The 21719-nt window shown below is 36.9% G+C and overlaps 1 protein-coding gene across 1 annotated transcript in view; it reads left to right on the top strand.

The window, feature by feature from the left end:
* The window catches only part of Prex2 (phosphatidylinositol-3,4,5-trisphosphate dependent Rac exchange factor 2), a 288123-nt gene that overhangs the window by 195981 nt on the left and 70423 nt on the right, over positions 1–21719 (top strand). The window contains exon 34 of the mRNA XM_074068562.1: positions 11382–11525. Coding sequence (XP_073924663.1) covers positions 11382–11525 — 144 coding nt within the window. The remainder of the gene's footprint in view (positions 1–11381; positions 11526–21719) is intronic.

Below are 21719 nucleotides of genomic sequence, written 5' to 3'. Positions count from 1 at the left end.
ATGTTGGATGAGATAGACGTAGTTCCTATCTTCCTGGAGATGACAGCCTGGTTGGGAGACAATGAATAAAGAATGAACTCCCAAGTTAGCTAAGACTGTGATAAATCCTATGAAGAAAAGTAGCAGATGCATAATGAAAAATGGCAAAGTGGACTTTTAAGTGGTAACTAGAGAAGGCTGTCTGCAGAAGTAGTTTTTAAATTGAGATCTGAAAAACAAACATGATCCAGTCCTTCAAAGAGTTAGGAGAGGGCAATCCAGGCAGAAGTAACTAACACCTTCAAACTCAAAAACTCATTTTCAAACTCACTGGTTCATTCAGTGGTTGGACACCACATTACAGGAATGGGATGGCACTGTTGAAACTCCTGGGATGTATCACTCCGTAGGCTACTTCCAAAGATCTTGTGTAGTAATAGTTTTGAAGCTTTCCATCATAATGTAGTCCTAAATGTGAAGTTTGGATTTCATAGCAGATAAACTTCCATAAGTAAAAGATGATGATTTTCAACTCCATAATATTGGGCACATTTTTAAAGTTTCTTATTGTTGAGTTTTTAGAGTTCTTTGTATATTTTGGATGACAGTCCTTTACCAGAAGTGATGTTTGCAAATATTTTCTTCTAGTTTGTTTTTTGTCCTTTCATTCTGTTTACATTATCTTTCACAGAGCAGAATTTTTAAATTTTAATGAAGTCTAGTTTGCCAATTCTTTTGTTGATTGTGTCTTTGCTGTTATTCCTAAAATGTCATCTAGGTTTTCTTCTATGCTATCTTCTAGGATTTATATAGTTTCAGATTTTACATTTAGGTATTTGATCCATTTTGAGTTCATTTTGTGAAGGATACAAGCTTAGTGTGTAGATTCTTTTTTCCTTTTTTTTTTTTTTTTGCATGTAGGTGTCTGGTTGTTCTAGGACCATTCGTTGCAAGACTAACATTGCTCTTTCATATTGCCTTTGCTCCCTTGTCATAGTTAAGTTGATTTTGTTTATGTGGTCTTTTTCTGGGCCGTCTGTTTGTGGGTTCCATTGATCTACTCTTCTGTTTTTTGGTGTGCGTTACACTGTCTTACCTAGATCTGTTTTTTGGTCTGCGTTACACTGTCTTACCTGTGCTTTGTGATGATTCTTGAGCTCATCATAGAGTCTGTCCTTCAATTTTGTTCTTCAGTGTTTTGCTGGCGATTCTGAGTCTTGTAGGATCATTTTGTCTATATCCATGAAATGGCATTTCATAGAATTTTGACTGGGATCACATTAAAGCTATGCAGAAGATTGAGAAGAAATGACATCTTGACAATGTTTAGTCTTCTGAACCATAAACATATGTTATCTCTCAGTTTATTCTTACCTTGATTTCTTTCATCAGAATTTTGTGGTTTTACTTTAATAGATCTTGTACACATTTTATTAGTTATGTGTAAAGGAATTCATTTTTGGGGAATGATAATATAAATAGTATTGTTTTTAATTGTATATTCCACTTGTTCTTTGCTGATATAAAAGAAAGTAATTGGCTTTTTAAGATTAACTTTGTATCCTGTAACCTTATTATAATCACTTATTAGTTCCAAGAGTTTTTTGTTGTTTTTTCTTGATTTCTATGTAGATCATCTTGTCTGTGAACAAATCCAGATTTACTCCTTCCTTCTCAATCTTTATGCTTTTTTCTCCTTTTCTTGTCTTTTTGCATTAGCCAGGACTTCTAATACCTTGTTGAAAAGAAGTGGTGAGAAGGGTAACCTTTGCTTGTTCCTGATTTTAATGAGAAATCTTCTAGTTTCTCTCACCATTAACTCTGATATTAGCTGTAGACTTTTTTTTTTTGACAGTAGTAGGGTTTGAACTCAGGTCCTACACCTTGATGCATTTTTTTCTAGATAGGGTCTTGTGAAGTATTTGCCTAGACTGGCTTTGAACTGTGATTCCCTGATCTCTGCCTCCTTAGTAGTTAACATTACAGACATGAACCACCATCACCCAGCTTGTAGACATTCTTTATCAAGCTGAGGAAATTCTCTTGTTCTTTTTTTGCACCATTAAAGCTGATATTAGCTGTAGGTTTCTAGACATTTTTTTTGGCGGTACTGGAGTTTGAACTCAGGGCCTATGCCTTAAACCACTCTACCAGCCCTTTGTGTGTATGTGTGTGTGTGTGTGTGTGTGTTCATAGTTTACTGAGAGTTTTTATCATGAATAAGTGTTAGATTTTGTCAAATTTTGTCAAATTTTTATCTACTGATATGGTCATGCAATTTTTATATTTTAACCTATTTATATGATGGATTATATTAACTGATTTTCAAATGCTGAACTAGCCTTGCGTACTGAGGATAAATCCTGCTTGATTGTGGTATAGAACAATTTAATGAATTGTTAGATTTGATATACTAATTTTCTTTTTTTTTATTTTATTATTCATATGTGCATACAAGGCTTGGGTCATTTCTCCCCCCTGCCCCCACCCCCTCCCTTACCACCACTCCACCCCCTTCCTCTCCCCGCCCCCCGCACCCTCAATACCCAGCAGAAACTATTTTGCCCTTATTTCTAATTTTGTTGTAGAGAGAATATAAGCCATAATAGGAAGGAACAAGGGTTTTTGCTGGTTGAGATAAGGATAGCTATACAGGGAGTTGACTCACATTAATTTCCTGTGCGTGTGTGTTACCTTCTAGGTTAATTCTTCTTGATCTCACTTTTTCTCTAGTTCCTGGTCCCCTTTTCCTATTGGCCTCAGTTGCTTTTAAGGTATCTGCTTTAGTTTCTCTGCGTTAAGGGCAACAAATGCTAGCTAATTTTATATGTGTCTTACCTATCCTCACCCCTTCTTTGTGTGCTCTGGCTTTTATCATGTGCTCAAAGTCCAATCCCATTGTTGTGTTTGCCCTTGATCTAATGTCCACATATGAGGGAGAACATACGATTTTTGGTCTTTTGGGCCAGGCTAACCTCACTCAGAATGATGTTCTCCAATTCCATCCATTTACCAGCGAATGATAACATTTCGTTCTTCTTCATGGCTGCATAAAATTCCATTGTGTATAGATACCACATTTTCTTAATCCATTCGTCAGTGCTGGGGCATCTTGGCTGTTGTGAATAGTGCCACAATAAACATGGGTGTGCAGGTGCCTCTGGAGTAACCTGTGTCACAGTCTTTTGGGTATATCCCCAAGAGTGGTATTGCTGAATCAAATGGAAGATCAATGTCTAGCTTTTTAAGTAGCCTCCAAATTTTTTTCCAGAGTGGTTGTACTAGTTTACATTCCCACCAACAGTGTAAGAGGGTTCCTTTTTCCCCGCATCCTCTCCAACAACTGTTGTTGGTGGTGTTGCTAATGATGGCTATTCTAACAGGGGTGAGGTGGAATCCTAGTATGGTTTTCATTTGCATTTCCTTTATTGCTAGAGATGGTGAGCATTTTTTCATGTGTTTTTTGGCCATTTGAATTTCTTCTTTTGAGAAAGTTCTGTTTAGTTCACTTGCCCATTTCTTTATTGGTTCATTAGTTTTGGGAAAATTTAGTTTTTTAAGTTCCCTATATATTCTGGTTATCAGTCCTTTGTCTGATGTATAGTTGGCAAATATTTTCTCCCATTCTGTGGGTGTTCTCTTCAGTTTAGAGACCATTTCTTTTGATGAACAGAAGCTTTTTAGCTTTATGAGGTCCCATTTATCTGTGCTATCTCTTAGCACAGATAAATTTGCTGTGCTGCTGGGGTTTCGTCGAGAAAGTTCTTACCTATACCTACTAACTCCAGAGTATTTCCTACTCTTTCCTGTATCAACTTTAGAGTTTGTGGTCTGATAATAAGATCCTTGATCCATTTTGAGTTAATCTTGGTATAGGGTGATATACATGGATCTAGTTTCAGTTTTTTGCAGACTGCTAACCAGTTTTCCCAGCAGTTTTTGTTGAAGAGGCTGCTATTTCTCCATCGTATATTTTTAGCTCCTTTGTCAAAGACAAGTTGGTTATAGTTTTGTGGCTTTATATCTGGGTCCTCTATTCCGTTCCACTGGTCTTCATGTCTGTTTTTGTGCCAGTACCATGCTGTTTTTATTGTTATTGCTTTGTAATATAGTTTGAAGTCAGGTATTGTGATACCTCCTGCATTGTTCTTTTGACAGAGTATTGCCTTGGCTATTCGTTGCCTCTTGTGTTTCCATATAAATTTCACGGTAGATTTTTCAATCTCTTTAATGAATGTCATTGTAATTTTGATGGGAATTGCATTAAACATGTAGATTACTTTTGGGAATATTGACATTTTTGCTATGTTGATTCTACCAATCCATGAGCATGGGAGATCTCTCCACTTTCTATAGTCTTCCTCAATCTCTTTCTTCAGAAGTGTATAGTTTTCCTTGTTAGAGGTCTTTCACATCTTTTGTTAGGTTTACACCTAGGTATTTGAGTTTTTTTGAGGCTACTATAAATGGAATTGTTTTCATACATTCTTTTTCAGTTTGTTCATTGTTAGTGTATAGGAATGCTAATGATTTTTCTATGTTGATTTTATATCTTGCTACCTTGCTATAGCTATTGATGATGTCTAGAAGCTTCTGAGTACAGTTTTTTGGGTCTTTAAGATATAGAATCATGTTGTCTGCAAGTAGGGATATTTTGACAGTTTCTTTACCTATTTGCATTTCTTTTATTCCTTCTTCTTGCTTGATTGCTCTGGCTAGGAATTCCAGTACTATGTTGAATAGGAGTGGAGATAGTGGGCATCCTTGTCTGGTTCCTGATTTTAGAGGGAATGGTTTCAGTTTTTCTCCATTAAGTATAATGCTGGTGGTAGGCTTGTCATATATAGCTTTTATAATGTTGAGGTACTTTCCTTCTATTCCTAGTTTTCTTAGAGCTTTTATCATGAAAATGGTGTTGGATCTTATTAAAGGCTTTTTCTGCATCTATTGAGATGATCAAGTGGTTTTTGTCTTTGCTTCTGTTAATGTGGTTTATTACATTTATTGATTTTCATATGTTGAACCACCCCTGCATCCCTGGGATGAAGCCTACTTGGTCGTGGTGAATAATCTTTTTGATGTGTTGTTGAATTCAGTTTGCCATTATTTTGTTGAGGATTTTTGCATCAATGTTCATTAAGGAGATTGGCCTCTAGTTCTCCTTTTTTGGAGGTGTCTTTGCCTGGTTTTGGGGTAAGTGTAATACTGGCTTCATAAAATGTGTTTGGCAGTTTTCCTTCCCTTTCTATTTCGTGGAACAGTTTAAGGAGGGTTGGTATCAGTTCTTCTTTAAAGGTCTGATAGAATTCAGCAGAGAATCCATCGGGTCCTGGACTTTTCTTTTTGGTGAGACTCGATTGCTGCTTCAATTTCATTTTGTTTTATAGATCTATTCAGGTGATTAATTTCCTCTTGGTTCAGTTTTGGATGATCATATGTATCTAGAAATCTGTCCATTTCTTTTAGATTTTCAAATTTATTTGAATATAGGTTCTCAAAGTAGTCTCTGATGAGTTCCTGGACTTCCATGGTGTTTGTTGTTATCTCCCCTTTTGCATTCCTGATTCTACAAATTTGGGTTTTTTCTGTTCTCATTTTAGTCAGGTTTGCCAGGGGTCTATCGATCTTGTTTATTTTTTCAAAGAACCAACTTTTTGTTTCATTAATTCTTTGACTGGTTTTTTTGGTTTCTATTTCATTGATTTCAGCTCTTATTTTTAATATATCTCTCCTTCTATTTATTTTGGGATTTGCTTGTTCTTGTTTTTCTAGGAGTTTGAGATGTATCATTAGGTCATTGATTTGGGATCTTTCAGTCTTTTTAATATATGCACTCATGGCTATAAACTTTCCTCTCAGGACTGCCTTAGCTGTGTCCCATAGGTTCCAGTAGGTTGTGTTTTCATTCTCATTGACTTCCAGGAACTTTTTAATTTCCTCTTTTATTTCATTGATGATCCATTCTTCATTAAGTAATGAGTTATTTAGTTTCCAGCTGTTTGCATGTTTTTTGTCTTTACTTTTGTTGTTGAGTTCTACTTTTACTGCATTGTGATCAGATAGTAGGCACGGTATAATTTCTATTTTCTTATATTTGCTGAGACTTGCTTTGTGCCCTAGGATATGATCTATTTTGGAGAAGGTTCCATGGGCTGCTGAGAAGAATGTATATTGTGTAGAGTTTGTATGAAATGTTCTGTAGACATGAACTAGGTCCATTTGATCTATTGCATATTTTAGATCTTGGATTTCTTTATTGATTTTTTGTTTGGATGACCTATCTATTGATGATAATGGGGTGTTAAAGTCTCCCACAACCACTGTGTTGGCATTTATGTATGCTTTAGGTATTTCAGGGTATGTTTCGGATGAAATTGGGTGCGTTGGGTGCATTGACATTGGGTGCATGCGGGTTGATAATTATTATTTCCTTTTGGTCTATTTCCCATTTTATTAGTATGGAACGCCCTTCTTTATCTCGTTTGATCAATGTAGGTTTGAAGTCTACTTTGTCAGAGATAAGTATTGCTACTCCTGCCTGTTTTCGGGGGCCATTGGCTTGGTAAATCTTCTTCCAGCCTTTCATCCTAAGCCTATGTTTATTTCTGTCAGTGAGATGGGTCTCCTGAAAGCAACAAATTGTTGCATCTTCCCTTTTAATCCATTTCATCAAACGGTGCCTTTTGATGGGTGAATTAAGTCCATTAACATTAAGTGTTAGTACTGATAGGTATGTGGTGATTCCTGCCATTTAGTTGTCTTAGTTGTTTGAAGGTTTTATTGTGTGTACCTAAGTTGAGGTTACTCTAATGTCTTGCTTTTTCTTTTCCTGTGGTTTGGTGCTGCCTGTCTTTTCATGGTTAAGTTGGGTTTCACTTTCTGTGTACAGAATCCCTTGCAGAATCTTTTGTAGTGGTGGCTTTTTGGTCACATATTGTTTTAGTTTCTGTTTATCATGGAAGACTTTTATTGCTCCATCTATTTTGAATGATAGTTTTGCTGGGTAGAGTATCTTAGGGTTGAAGTTATTTTCATTCAGTTTCTGGAAGATCTCACCCCATGCTCTTCTTGCTTTTAATGTTTCTGTTGAGAAGTCTGCTGTGATTTTGATGGGTTTACCTTTGTATGTTACTTGTTTTTTCTCTCTTACAGCCTTCAATATTCTTTCCTTAGTTTCTGAACTTGTTGTTTTAATGATGATATGTCCTGGAGTAGTTCTATTTTGATCTGGTCTGTTTGGTGTCCTGGAGGCCTCTTGCATCTATATGGGAATATCTTTCTCTAGATTTGGGAAATTTTCCATTATTATTTTGTTGAATATATTACGCATTCCCTTCGCTTGCACCTCTTCTCCTTCTTCGATGACCATGATTCTCAAGTTTGGTCTTTTGGAAGAAATTCAAATCACCAAAAAACACATGAAAAAATGCTCACCATCTCTAGCAATAAAGGAAATGCAAATTAAAACCACACTAAGATTCCACCTCACCCCTGTTAGAATAGCCATCATTAGCAACACCACCACCAACAGTTGTTGGAGAGGATGCGGGGAAAAAGGAACCCTCTTACACTGTTGGTGGGAATGTAGACTAGTACAACCACTCTGGAAAAAAATTTGGAGGCTACTTAAAAAGCTAGACATTGATCTACCATTTGATCCAGCAATACCACTCTTGGGGATATACCCAAAAGACTGTGACACAGGTTACTCCAGAGGCACCTGCACACCCATGTTTATTGCGGCACTATTCACAATAGCCAAGTTATGGAAACAGCTAAGATGCCCCACCACTGATGAATGGATTAAGAAAATGTGGTATCTTTACACAATGGAATTTTATGCAGCCATGAAAAAGGACGAAATTTTATCATTCCCTTTGCTTGCACCTCTTTTCCTTCTTCGATGCCCATGATTCTCAAGTTTGGTCTTTTGATGGAGTCGGTGAGTTCTTGCATTTTCTTTTCACAGGTCTTGAGTTGTTTAATTAATAGGTCTTCGGTTTTTCCTTTAATTACCATTTCATCTTCAAGTTCTGAGATTCTGTCTTCTGTTTGTTCTATTCTGCTGGATTGGCCTTCTGTTTTGTTTTGCAGTTCTGTTTCGTTCTTTTTTCTGAGGTTTTCCATATTCTGGGTGGTTTCCTCTTTAATGTTGTCAATTTTTGTCCTGAGTTCATTTATCCATTTATTCATCGTGTTCTCTGTTTCACTTTGGTGTTTATACAGTCCTTCTATGGTTTCCTTTATTTCTTCTTTTGCTTTTTCAAATTCTCTATTTGAAATAAGTCTTGGAATTTCTTGAGTGTCTCCTGTACATTTTGTTTGACCCTATCCAGTATCATCTCTATGAAATTCTCATTGAGTTCCTGTAGTATGTCTTCTCTTAAATTATTCTTGTGGGCTTCATTGGGTCCTTTGGCATAGTTTATCTTCATTTTGTTGGAGTCTGGATCTGAGTATCTGTTTTCTTCCTTCCCCTCTGGTTCCTGTACTAATTTTTTGCTGTGGGGAAACTGGTTTCCCTGTTTTTTCTGTCTTCACATCATTGTCTTTGGTGTTGTTATTGTCCCTGTACTGTGTGCAATTAAGTATTTTCTAGCTTGTAATAATAACAATGGTGATATTTAGAATGGAAGGGTGAGCTGAGATGGAAAGCAAGAAGTTAAAGAAAGTGGGAAAACAAATACACAGACAAGAATGAGAAAACAGAAGTAGGTATCAGACAAGAAAGTTTCATAGGTATAAACAGGGAGCGTTAGTGTACTAATTGACAGTGAGGTGAACAGACATTAGAGAGACAGAGAGAGGATTGAAAATCAAAAATAAAAAAAATAAAGTTAAGAATAAAAATAAAAAATAAGTAAATTGAAGAAATATCTATATATAAAAATGAATTAAAATAAGATGAAAAATAGAAAATTAAAAAAAAAAAACTAAAAATCCTCCAAGTTCAAATGCAATGAAGTTTCAGTCTTAATAATTTGGGTGTCCTTCTCAGTCTCCAATCCTGGACATGGTGTCTGCACCCGTGTTGTCAGGCCTGCGTGTTTATTTACAGTTCATGTTGGAGGTGGGTCTTCCCCCCTCTTCTGTGGAGTTTTCCTCCCTCCGCCACTCTCACAAGTTTTCCCGCTCCTGGTTGCTGGGTGCGTGCTCCCGCTCCCTCCAGAGCCTCTCTGGCCCACCTGGCTTGTTTATTTACAGTCCCAGGAAGGATTCCCTTCCCCCAATCTTCAGCGCTCAGGGCGCCCCACTCTTTTTCCCATGTGTCTTTATTTTTCTTATTGCTTATTAGTCAGTTTCTCTTTTTTCCCTGGGTGGAGGTCAGTCTGTCCAGGGGGCTATGCTGCTCTGGCCCAGGCTTGTCTGGGAGAGTACCGCGGTACCGCGAAGCTCACCTGGTCCATGTCTTCCCATGCCGTCTGGGCACGGGCAACTGGCGGCCTGGGGGCCCTCCTTGTTTCTCCATTTAATGTGAAGTGGAGATTCTCTGTGCCGGCTGGTTGTGGAGGGGTCAAAGTTATGCTTTTTGTCAGTGTTTATGCCTGCAAAGTGTGTCTCCAGCGTCTCTTGAAGATTTCACTATAGGAGGCTCGCTTTCTGCTTCCTCCCTCTAGCCGCCATCTTGGAATCCCTGATATGCTAATTTTCTGTGGGATTTTGTGCCTATGCACTTTCACAGGCACAACATGTACTTTCAGGGAAATGGTTTCCATTCTTTCATGTCATACTCTTAGTTTTAACTTCACTTTAAAATAGATCCTTGCTGTATAGCTAGCAAACACCCTTGGTCCTTCCTATTATTGCTTATACTCTCTCTTCAACAAAATTAGAGATATGGTCAAAATAGTTTCTGCCTGGTATTGAGGGTAGCAGGTGGGCAGAGTGAGGGGAGAGGAAGATGGCAGAGGGAAAGGGGGGAGAAATGACCCAAACATTGTATGCACATATGAATAAAAGAAATTTAAAGAATTGACAATAGGCAAATCTTGGAGAAACCAAAAAATAAATAAATAAAATAGATATTTGCTAATTTTAGTAGGTTTTGGCCCCTTAATTTGTAGTATTTCTTCATTGATTCTATGCTAGTCCTTTGAGACTTCAGCTATTGCATATTTCTTTCAATAACATTATCCATTTAATCTCTGCAGATTGGTTACATGGATACCAAAGAGTAAATGTATGGAATTTATCAAAGACTAAAAGACATATGATAGTGTATGAAAAGGAAATTTGAAGATGCTAATGTTTAAATGCATAAATCTCTATTTTATTCATTGTGCACATATCTTTTTCTCTTTAGTTTAGAAACCAGAAAGAATGGATTTTTCCCAATCACTAACATGACACTATTTTGCAATTCTTTGAGTAGGAAACTTACTTTTTCTCTTTTCCTAAACCTTTCACACCATCCTTAAAACAAAAAACAAAACATAGTAACAAAAAATTACATAAGCATTATTATATGGTATAAAAGAGGCTTGTAATTGTTTTGTATTGATATGCAGAATTAGATAAAGACAATAAAAAGCCGTAAATGACTCTTGACCTTGAACTCCCAGCTTTATCATTTATTTCACGAAGCAGATCATAAACAATAAGTACTGAATCAATAACATGTATTAAATGCCTAGCATGCTTCAGCTTAATTTTTTAACTAATTAATGGGAATATTCTACCTTTTTAGGGAGATCTTACATTCTTTTTAATGAAGTAGAAATATTCGTCATGGTTAAGTGTCATAAAAAGGAAAAGTATTTATGAAAGCTTTGTGAAATATACATACAGCATTTTAGCTTTTTTAGTTGGTTGATTTTTTTTTAAAAAGTCATTAAATTTAGGACCTTTGAAAATAGCTTTGAAAATTTGAAAGATAATTTCTAATGACCACCGGGCACTGACGGAGGGTGGATTCATTTTTGATCTGGGGCTTAGGGAATGGAACTTACAAAACCCATGCTAATTTTGTTAATGGTTGTTATGCATTCAGTTTTGTGCACAGTACTTAAGAATTGCACCCCAAGGACTCATTTTGACTAAAATACAAATGTTGCAGCTTCCCTGGGAGATTTTGAATCCAGACCATGTGTAGCTAAACTCCTCTTTAATTAAGTGAAGCATCTGGTATGTCCAAGTATAATGAAGTTTCCTATTTCATAACTTTATGTGCAGTACGTAATAAATCTGTTGCTTTAGCTAATGAGGGTCCGATTTAATGGTCTTTCATGGAGTTGCATTTTGTTTGTAACCTGAACTTGATGCACAGGAGCTCTTTTAATGTATTAGTCTCTAGTAATTTTCAGGATTTTTCCTAATGGTTAAAATGTCACTTAAATAATCCAAATGTGCTATATAGGATATCCTGATTTCAGGAAGTAATATAACCTTCAATATCATTTTAGATGTTCCTCTTACATATCAAGCAGAAGGAAGCCGGCAAGCTCTGAGAATTTATTTCTACATTGATAGTTATCATTTCGAACAACTGCCACCACGGCTGAAAAATGGAGGGGGGTTTAAGATCCATCCTGTTCTCTTTGCACAAGGTAAACTGTTTTCTTTTTATGCTTTAGGTAATTAACATTATTTTATCTTTTATCACTATTGAAAGTTTAACAATCAAGATTTTTCCCACTAATTTGAAAATTCCTAATACTATTTAGATAATACATTTGCTTCTAGGAATGTTTACTAAGGAAAAAATTATATATCATGTAAGTATTTATTAAATAGGATTGCAGCATTTTATATTGTGGAGAAATAGATGAGCAATTTAATTCACTAAACAAATTAAACTGAATAAATACACTGTTTTAAATAAGTTAGAATATGGTAAAGCCATTAAAATTACACAGTTAAACTTTTATGACATAGAAAATGTTTAAAATATATGCATATACATTACCTTAAAATATATATTTTAAGTCTTGGCCTAGCATGGTGATACATGGCTATAATCCCAGCACTTGGGAGACCAAGGCAGGGGGGTATGTATTGTATATTATGCATCATAAGTATTTATTATATAATAATGGGCAATAATAAAAATATATGTATATAATAAATAATATAACAGAATTATTTATATGGTGTATATATATATATCAGACATATTGTCACTTATGCTGTATATATATACAGCATAAATATTTATACATTTTATATATATTATATGTATATATAATATATATAAACTGATATGTACTTAAATGCTTTCTACATGCTTGGGTAGTTAAACTGGTAGTTTTCTTTGTTCTTTAAGTTAATTATTTTGACCAGGAAATCATATCCCTCTTTTTTTGCTAAATAGACAATGAGTGTCATCTGCAATAGAAGGTTCTAGCCATCAGCAGGGTTTTTTTTTATTTCTCTCTGAGGTCCTACAGTGCTGCCCAGAGAAGACCAGACGTTGGATTACTGTATGGTCTCTAGTTTAGGATTGCTCCCACACCCCAAAGTATGCATGCTGTGGCCACAAGATTATGTCAACTTCTCGGAATGATACCATAAGGAACTTCAGTTTTTCTTCTATTGAGAGTTCCAAGACCTGAATGGGTTTTGCTGTGAATTTTAATATTCTAATTAAAAATGAGATGAATAGAGAAATAGAACCAACCTACGTAACCAAATTCACCACCGTGAAAATTTTGCTTTGTATCAGATACATATATTTCAAACCTCTTAATTCTAAAAGACAGATTACCCTCTCTTCAGTAGCCGAAGCTTTAAAAATGACTACTTCAAACAGATCCTTGGCAAGAATGCATTTGCTCAGAGGAAAGTTTCAGTGATGAGTGATTTTAGGAGATGTTAACAGGTATTTTCATTTTTCTTTAGAGGTTTGTGATTTATAGGTAGGGCCAGTGTAACTTTATAAATATTCTATAAGAAAATGAATTTAAAAAGAAACAGTGTGATGAGCAGACCTTTGGAGATGCATGATGCTAGTTTAACCTAAAAGATGTCAGAAATCCCTGCAGGGATAGAGAATCTGAGAAGACAGGGATGGGTGTTTTGCAATGCTAACTTTTGTACAATTAATCAGGGTTTGCAACTGTTAAAACCTGTTCCTTTCTTCCTCCTTATTTCTCTCTTTTTAAAAATGTTGTCTTTGAAATCATTACCAGTATGACAGATGGCAGTATCTTTTTTTAAAAAAAAATTGGATTTCTGACACATCCGCCTTAAATAACTGAATAATTGTACTCAACAGCAGATGTGTATAGGAAAAGGATTATTTTGCAAGCAATTTCTATTTTATTTTGGCAAAATCCAATTAAAAATAATCATAAATATATAATTTTTCAATGATTATAATATCACTTTTAAATGTAATTTAAAGAAAAGCCAAAGTAAGCATTTGCTTTTTGTATTCTCATGTCAGTAAAATATGAAAAATGATTTTAATAATCAACACTGGAAATAACTTTTGTAGTTGAGTTCACAGAAAGATAAAAAAGACCAGGAAATAGTTTCATTAAAAATCTGTCAATGATAAGGCTCCTTACTTAAAAGGAGTGCAGACATTCCTCCTCGGTCAAAATTTCCTCTCAGTATATCCCAGATACAGAGACTAGAAGGAAATCCAGACCTACTTTGAGTAGAGATTACCATCTGGTAATTAAAAGGGGTGATAAATGGAAGAGATTCCAGATAGCTTATTCTTGGGATGAAAGTTTATTTGAAGAGTTTTGGCTTTGTGTGTACATGTGCATATAATTCTTTGCTACAAGTAAAAGAATAGAATTGGATGAATGTGAAAATTTCCTGGGAAGCTTATGAAAGTCAGCCTTCCTACAGTTGTTTATGGTACCATATACTTATGAGTAGCAGAAGCAAATATATGACTGTCTTCCATTTTTCTTGCCTTCAGAGTAAATTGGGGAAAGATGGGCATCCTGCAGAGATAGGAACAACTATTAGATCAGGAATTTCAGTGATGCAGTTAGCAGGGTTTAAGGTAAATAATATTGCTGAAAGTCACAGCTTCAGGAGACAAGGAGGCAGACAAAAGGAGCAATCGATTTCCAGAGTAAAGGCATACAGAAATGGTCTGACAGGACGGGAAAGTTGGCCCAAGCATTCTCACAATGCTAGAATGTGAAGCACACATTATGTGGTCTTTACCTAATATTCATTTATACTTCATGCCTGGGAAGGAATGCTGTTGGCATCCCTAGTCCTTGATGAGATAAAGCAAGTAACTATAAACTGAAAAAAAATCAGGATACAGGGGCAGCCTCTCTTGGACCTCCTCCCCAATACTGGGGGCTCCACTCTCCCACTTTATACTTTTTTTTTATCTCAATAAACTCTCCCACTTAAAGAAAGAGAGAGAGAGGGAGAGAGAGAGAGAGAAAATGGGAATACAAAGAGACTTTAATATTTACGGACCCTTCTTCCACTTCTCCTCACTGACTTATTTTCATGAGTCTACCAGTGGTTCTCAATGCCTGCTGCATATTAGTCATTTTGGAAGGGTTTTAGAAAATACCCATGCTCAGCCCACCCCAAAACCATTAAAACGGAGTTGCTGGGGAGGTAGAACACAAATACCAAGATAATTTTAGCAGGTCTCTGGGTAATTCTGAAGTCTACGTAAATGAGGAACCAACAGTCTGTGCACAGTATGAAACACTGCAGTTAGTTTTTGCTTAATTATGCCAATGCATTTCACAGATGTTCAACATATCTAGAGTCTTGGTAGCTCAGATAAGGAGGCTAGGAACAACGTGAAAGATTTTTGTATTCTTAGGTCATGAAGATGCAGGCTGTCCCTAGAAGGAGGCATCACGTTGGGTGGAACAGTTTTCTTCAGGAAAAGCTGAAGATGCTCTGGAGAGTGTACAGTTGAGGAATGTCTTCTGCAGCAATCACAGAAGCCAGGCAATGTGTTCATTGTATCTGAAAGGGGCTCTTGGAGTGTGCTCTGAAATTCCTTTCTAGGAGTGGGGTGTAATTTAGAAAGGAAAGATCATTAGAGCAACTAGAATCAGTTGCTTCTACAATTGGTTTTAGGGCTGCAACAGATTCTTCCCTCTTCTCATAGGGACACCTGTCATTTGATTGGCACTTACAGTATTTGTACATTAGTCTCATTCTTGGCCTGAAACTTTCCTGGTCTTGGTGGTTAATCTGTGCCATAACTGAGACTTTAATCCCTAAGGGGCTTGATCTGTGGTCACTAAGCCCTTTTCAGACCAGGATTGCTGTAGTTGTCCATTTACTGTGAATTTCAGGCAATGAAGTACCAAGAGGGACCCCAGTAGATCACCTAGCTCCCTCTTGCTTGCATTGGGTCACAATAGCCTGAGTTTCTGATGGTCAAGGTCTTGCTAAGATGGTGATTGATCTTCATGATTTGAAGAACTCCAAGTGGCCAAGTAATAGCTATAGCTTAGGTCAATGGGATCATGGCTTTGTCTCCCAGAGAAAGATCCCATGTGGGGATCTTTAAAACCACAGAATCAGAGTTTGAGGAATAGGAAGCGCAGGTGACTCCCCAAGTGAATCAGTGGGACTAGTGTTGTATCAGTTTCCCAGGTCTGCTATTACAAACAGCATCAAACTGGGTGTCTTAGCAGAAATGTATTCAATCACAGGTCTGAAAGATTACAATCTGAAATTAAGATGTTAGGAGACCATGCCTCTTCTGGCCTCTGGTGGCTGCCAGAGGTCCTTGACATTCCCTTGGTTTGTGGCAGCTTACATTTTCTGCTTCCATCTTCACATGACTCCTTCCCTTTCTGTGTGTCTGTCTCTGTGCCTTTGTATTCAAATTTCTCTCTTCTCACAGGGACAGGATTCATTGGATGGGGCCTGCCCTAATCCAATACAACTTCTTTTAATTTGACTGCATCTACAAGAACCCTATTTCAAAATAAAATCACATTTTTAGGTTCCAGGATCAACTTTGTCATATTGTCTGAGAGTACAATTCAATTCTCAACAGTTGTTAAGCATTGTCATTTCTGCTGCCACCTTTGTGTCCTGGGCTTATGTATCCTACCTCTTAGGTATGTGGTGGTATATGAAGTTTTTATGCCATTCCTCCCTTGTAAAGTATGATTGGGTCACTGAGTGGGGTTTTCCTTAAGTTAAATAGGACCATGCCATGTACATCTGTTCTGTATAAGCACACTCTTGGGTATTTTGGGCTTTTTATCTCCTGTGAAAAAATTGCTATCAAAATTATCTACCAAAATTGTCTATCTAGAATATCTATCAAAAATTGCTATGCTTAACTCTTACGTATTTGAAAAGGTATCTTTCTATGCTCAGAAGATAATTTCAATTACCGACTATTGACTGCTTTCACTATCTTTTTTAAAAAAATGTTATAAACATTGTTATTTTCAAGTATTTTTTCCCTCCAAAATTTTTTCTAAAGATGAATCTTTAGGAAGATGAATCTTTTAGTTTTCCCCTTAGAGTTTTATATAATTATAGTTGAAATAGTAAATAGCTTTTTAAAAATGAAGAAAATGTTCCCAGGAATGAGATTTCCAAATGGTCAGTTTGTACGTGAACATGTAAACCTACTTTTCTGTTGGTAATAATGGGATCCACAAAATTTGCTTTCCTCACAACAGTTGTAACCATTTCTGAGAAATTCTGACCAACTGTGACCACTTCTGGGGTATTGTAGCAATATCAGTGCAGTGTCATAGTTAAATAAAGTGACAATAAAGTGTCACTATGCTATCAAAAGAGAGGGGTGTTGACTGACACTATTTCTAAATTATTCGCAAGGATTCTGTGTTTTTCTTGATTAGTCCATTTGTTAAGAAAGCCTTGAAATGTTTTTTAAGTGAGTGGAAATGGCTCACATTGACTCTTAGAAAAATCTAATGCTTAATTTTCATCAATTTACCTGTTTTGCTAACTACCTAAATTTAATAGAACGTTTTCCTTCCTATTATTCAAAACTGGTAGTCATAAAACTGGCAAACATTCAAATTGTACTTGGAATACTTTTAATTAAATTCTGCTAAATATTGTATTCAATTAAGTATGTCACTATGACTTTTTAGAACTAAGAAAGATAGATGAGGAAGTGTGAAGGAAAGACAAAGGTTTGAAAGTCCCATGACATATATTTAACCTACTTTTATTGAGAATAGATATTTAATTTGGTAGAGTGCTATTCTGTTTTCATTTTTTAAAAAATAATAAATAAACTAGCTATTTAAATAGCTGTCCTCCTTCTTGGCAATGTAAGTTTTAGTTTTAAAATATAGAACTCATCTTTTCTGTTCATTTCCATAATCCTATTAGGTGCCATAAAATTCTTGTTAAGTCTCGTAGATAGTTTTCCTATTTTTAGAAAATATTATATAATTATGATTTTTAACCACCATGTTAGTTTGGAAATATTGTCAAAAGATGTAATACAAATGGCAGCTCATGGGTATATAAGAGGATTCACTACAATCATATTCAATTAAGTTTATATAATTGTTCTTATATCATAACAGCTTTTAGAGCAGGACTGACTATTCTGGCCAGAGTTCAACCAGCAAGACCCTCATAAACAAGGGTCTAGATCCTAGATCTGACAGACTACAGATCCGGTCCTACTCCTTCCCAGTGTTCTTCCAGTCACAAACTGAGTGTCCTTTTATGATTCCTTTGTTAGGTTCTCAAACTTTCTGTTTCACTAAGCACACTCAAGCATAACCTGTATCTCATGGAAATTGTATCAATTATCCCTGTGCAATAGTTAGGAAATTGTTTAGAACATAAATCTCCCTCAGTAAATAACAATATTCTTGGGCTTTCTTATTACTATTATTTGATCAAACCATCATGAGGTACTTGTATTCCGTGTGAAAACTGGGAAACCTGAGGATCTCAGACATTAATTAACTTGCCTAAGTTGCACACTTTCTAAGGAGCAGAAACTGGGGTCTCACTTTTAATTCCAAGGCTCTCACAGTTAGCTTTCCAACAAGGAAGCATAACTCACATTGAAGTGTGAGTATTGACAGACTGCGTCCTCCTGGGGTACCATCTTGCCAACAGGAAAACAATAAACATCAGTTAACAGAGATGAGCCTGGCGTGTGTTTCAGGATGTTTCACCAGGGGACTTTCCTTTACTTCCTGTCAGTGCTTGGGACCAGGATTTGCTGAGCCATTTGCAGCTATTCTCACTAGTGCCAGAGCCATAAGGAAGAAACAGACACAAAGCACTTAGAGCAAGCCCATGGACTTGATTCCTGTACTGAAGTAAAAGTAGCATGCATTTTCTAACTTTCCAAAGTTATTTTCTTGATTGCAAACATATAATACCATTTTTAAAATTTTTCAATTAAGTAATAAGCTTTAAAAGTTTAATTTTTTACAGTACACTAGAATTCAAGAAGTTTAGGAAATACAGCATAGTAAAACTTTGTGGTGACTTCTTTGTTTTGAATAAATGGTAATGATAGTTTCCTTTAATTTGTGGAAACCTCACTATGTAGTTTAGAAACTATTGTGCTTAGCAGTTTTGAAAGAAGAATAATTTTTATTGATTTTGAAGCAGTCTGTTGAAAACTCAGGTTATCTATTTGAAGTGAAAACAATTAATGTTTCCTTTGAGCTCCGTCAGCATTCCTGGTGTTAGCACAGCTTCCATGGAATTTTGTATTTCTGGGCTCTGTTATGTGACTCATATCTCCACCTCCAAAACCTTTAAAGTACTGCCTCATAAAGTTATGTATGTTAGGCAAGTGCTCTACCCCGAGCTAAACCCCTAGCCTTTGGCTTTTTGAGTCAAGGTCTGACCATGTAACTTAGGCTGGCCTTGAACTTGCTGCATAGCCCAGGCTGGAATGGAACTTTTAATATTCCTCCCTCTGCCTCCAGGGTCCTGGGATACAGGTATGCCCCACGATGTCCAGCTCCTTTCTTTTTTTACTCAGATGTATGTCAATGTGCAATTCTGCCTCCCTCATATATGTTCTGAATATGTATGCATATGTGTGTGCAATATGTAGCATATAGGCCTATGTGTGCCCATGTGGTCCATGTGTACATAATACATATATGTGTATGAACACACACACACACACATATATGTATTTGTGAAGCTTAAGTTTAACTTTGCAAAGAACATCATAGGAAAGGGAAATAATTCCTTTTCTACTCTTTATAGTTTTTAGTTGCAACAGACCCCTGAACAAAAGACAAATTAATAAGAGAAAAACAAACACAAGTTTAATAACCCTTATACCTCATGCATGCATGGGAGGGACTCAAGAAAAAAGGGAGTAAATCTCAAGAAGGTGACTTTATCACTGGAGTTTTAGGACAAAAACCCTGGCTCCAGGGGTCCAAACAGACTAGGCTCAACCAGCTGACCCATTATGGCAATCACAGAGATTGGCTGTAGTGAAGGGCACTTTAAGAACTTTAATCAATGTGACCATGTTGGTAAGAACAGATTCAGTGACCCAAATTCTGTCTTCAAGGGGCTGACAGGAAATTTGAGATTTTATAGAGAAGGAAACAAAGGATATGGTTGCGGTATATACACTTGTCAGAGCACATAATCTATCTCAGTTCTGATTCTACAGGGAGAAGTTGTTATTGCTGTCATTTCATGGGACCAATCTGGTTTCCATGAGAAGTTTATTCCTGTTCAGGGTGCAGATTCACCATCTTGGTTTATTTCCCCATTTGAGGGTGATCTCAGTTGAGAATGATCTGTCCTATGGGGCTCACTGATGTTTGGGAGTAATTTAGGTCCCTGGCTATAAGGATGTTCATCAATCAGTCTTGTCATTCCTAGAGTCCAAGGTACCTGCAGAAGAGAGTAACTCAGGATGAAAAAAGTTACAAAGACAAAATACAGCTAGGCAGAGACAAGATGGAGTTTTGTGGGCTAGTGACTTGTGCCTGGCTTCAACTTTGAACTTAGGCTTAATACAGTAGCCACTCCTGCCTCCTTACCTGTGGGTTCACTTTCTATGGCTTCAGTTATCTGCAGTTAACTATACCCTCGCACTTCTAAATGGAAAATTCCGCAAGTGAACATTTCGTAAGTTTTAAATTGCATACCCTCTGAGTAGGTGACATGCTTATCCCACCCAGGACACAAATCATTCCTTTGTCCAGTGTATCCATGCTGTATACACTCCCGCTCACTGGTCAGTTGATCTTGGTTATTGGATCATTGACTTTTGTGATATCTCTGTGCTTCTGATCTGCAGGGAGAAGATTATGAGAAGCTTGTGAGAACATAAGCACAGTTGTACTCAATGTTCTGTAGGCTGAGTTTGGCTCAGCCCCAGCCACAGAACAGGGTGGGGAGTAAGATGCAGAACAGCTGCTTTTCCTAAATTGTTTACTTTCAGGAAAGTAGGAACACAGGTTTCTCTTGTTACATTGTCACGCCCCTTCCCAAGAACTGCTGCTCCATCTCCTTGTTTACCACTGGGTTTAAAAGACTCCCTGCAGGAGGATGTGAGGGTTTGGCTTTTGACTTTTTGATGGGGAAGACTTTTGGATGTGGGAGGCTTTTTGGAAGGGAAAAGATTGCTGAGGGGGGAAAATGAACTTCTGAAGGAAAAGTGCTGGAGGGAGATTGCTGGAGGGAAAAGAATTACAGAAGGAGAATTGCTAAAGGGGAATTGCTAGTAAGTGTGAGGGCCAAGATTTTAAGAAAGCTATAGAGAACATAGGACAGTGCAAGTCTGAGGGCAAAGACTTTAAGAGAGATTATGCTAAAGAAAAGCTAAGAGAAAACATGAGACAGAGTGAGTCTAAGGAAAGAGGTTTTAAAGAATAGTGAAGCAAGGTTTGAAAGACTTTAGAAGCAAGGTTTTAAAAAACTGTGAAGGAGTAAGGCCTTAAAGAATAAAGGTAGAGAAAAGAAGTGGAGTAAATGAAGAGAATAATAAAGAAAAGAAGCAATGAGGCTGCTGTGCATCTCCATCCGAGTGCCCAACACACCTGGCCCCAACTTTCTGTCTGTCTATCCTGTGTCCTTTCTGCATCTCCCGTCGCTGCTCAGTTAGCCCCAGTTAGGTTCAGTAGTAACAAGGGAGCGAGAGAAAACTCACTCCAGTGATCAAGTAATCCTTATTTTACTTAAAAATGGCTCCAAAGTATGGTCATCCTGATGCTGGCAATTGGACTGAGTCAGGAAGCCATGAAGTGCTTCCTTTCACTGAAAAGGTGACTGTTTTTAACTGAATAAGATTTCTTGAGACCAAATCATCTGCCCATGAAATTGTGAGGAAAGAAAAAGAAGTTAATACTACCCTTACTATCATACCTCAGACTTCAAAAGTAACTGCCATGGTGTCTGATAAATACTTAGCTGAGATGGAAAAAGCATTAAATTTGTGCATGCAAGTGTGGGAAAAAACATATGTGCAGGTTTCATTTGGTAATATTGGCTTCAGTCATTCACTGGGGGTCTTAGAAGATATCCCCTGCATGTAAGGAGGGCTGTTGTACATTAAACAAAGAATAGGGGCAGATCTAGTTACCATGAGAGGACAGAGAAAAGCACAAGATAAATAAGGATAAACCCACATGGTAGTACATAGCTATAATCCCAGCTACTCTGGACATGAAGAGCAGGAAGATCTCAGTTCCAGGCCAGCCCCAAGAAAAAAGTTAATGTGATCCCATCTCAACAAATAAGCCAGGTGTAGTAGTGCACGTGTGTGGTCCTAGATACACAGGAGGCATAGGAAGGAAAATCAGGCTGAGGCTGGCCCAGGCAAAAATAAGAGCTCTTATCTG

The sequence above is a fragment of the Castor canadensis genome, chromosome 3, assembly GCF_047511655.1.
Source record: "Castor canadensis chromosome 3, mCasCan1.hap1v2, whole genome shotgun sequence".
NCBI classification, from domain to species: Eukaryota; Metazoa; Chordata; class Mammalia; order Rodentia; family Castoridae; genus Castor; species Castor canadensis.
The sequence above is the reverse complement of the archived record's forward strand: the minus strand, read 5'-3'. Positions and strand labels throughout refer to the sequence as shown.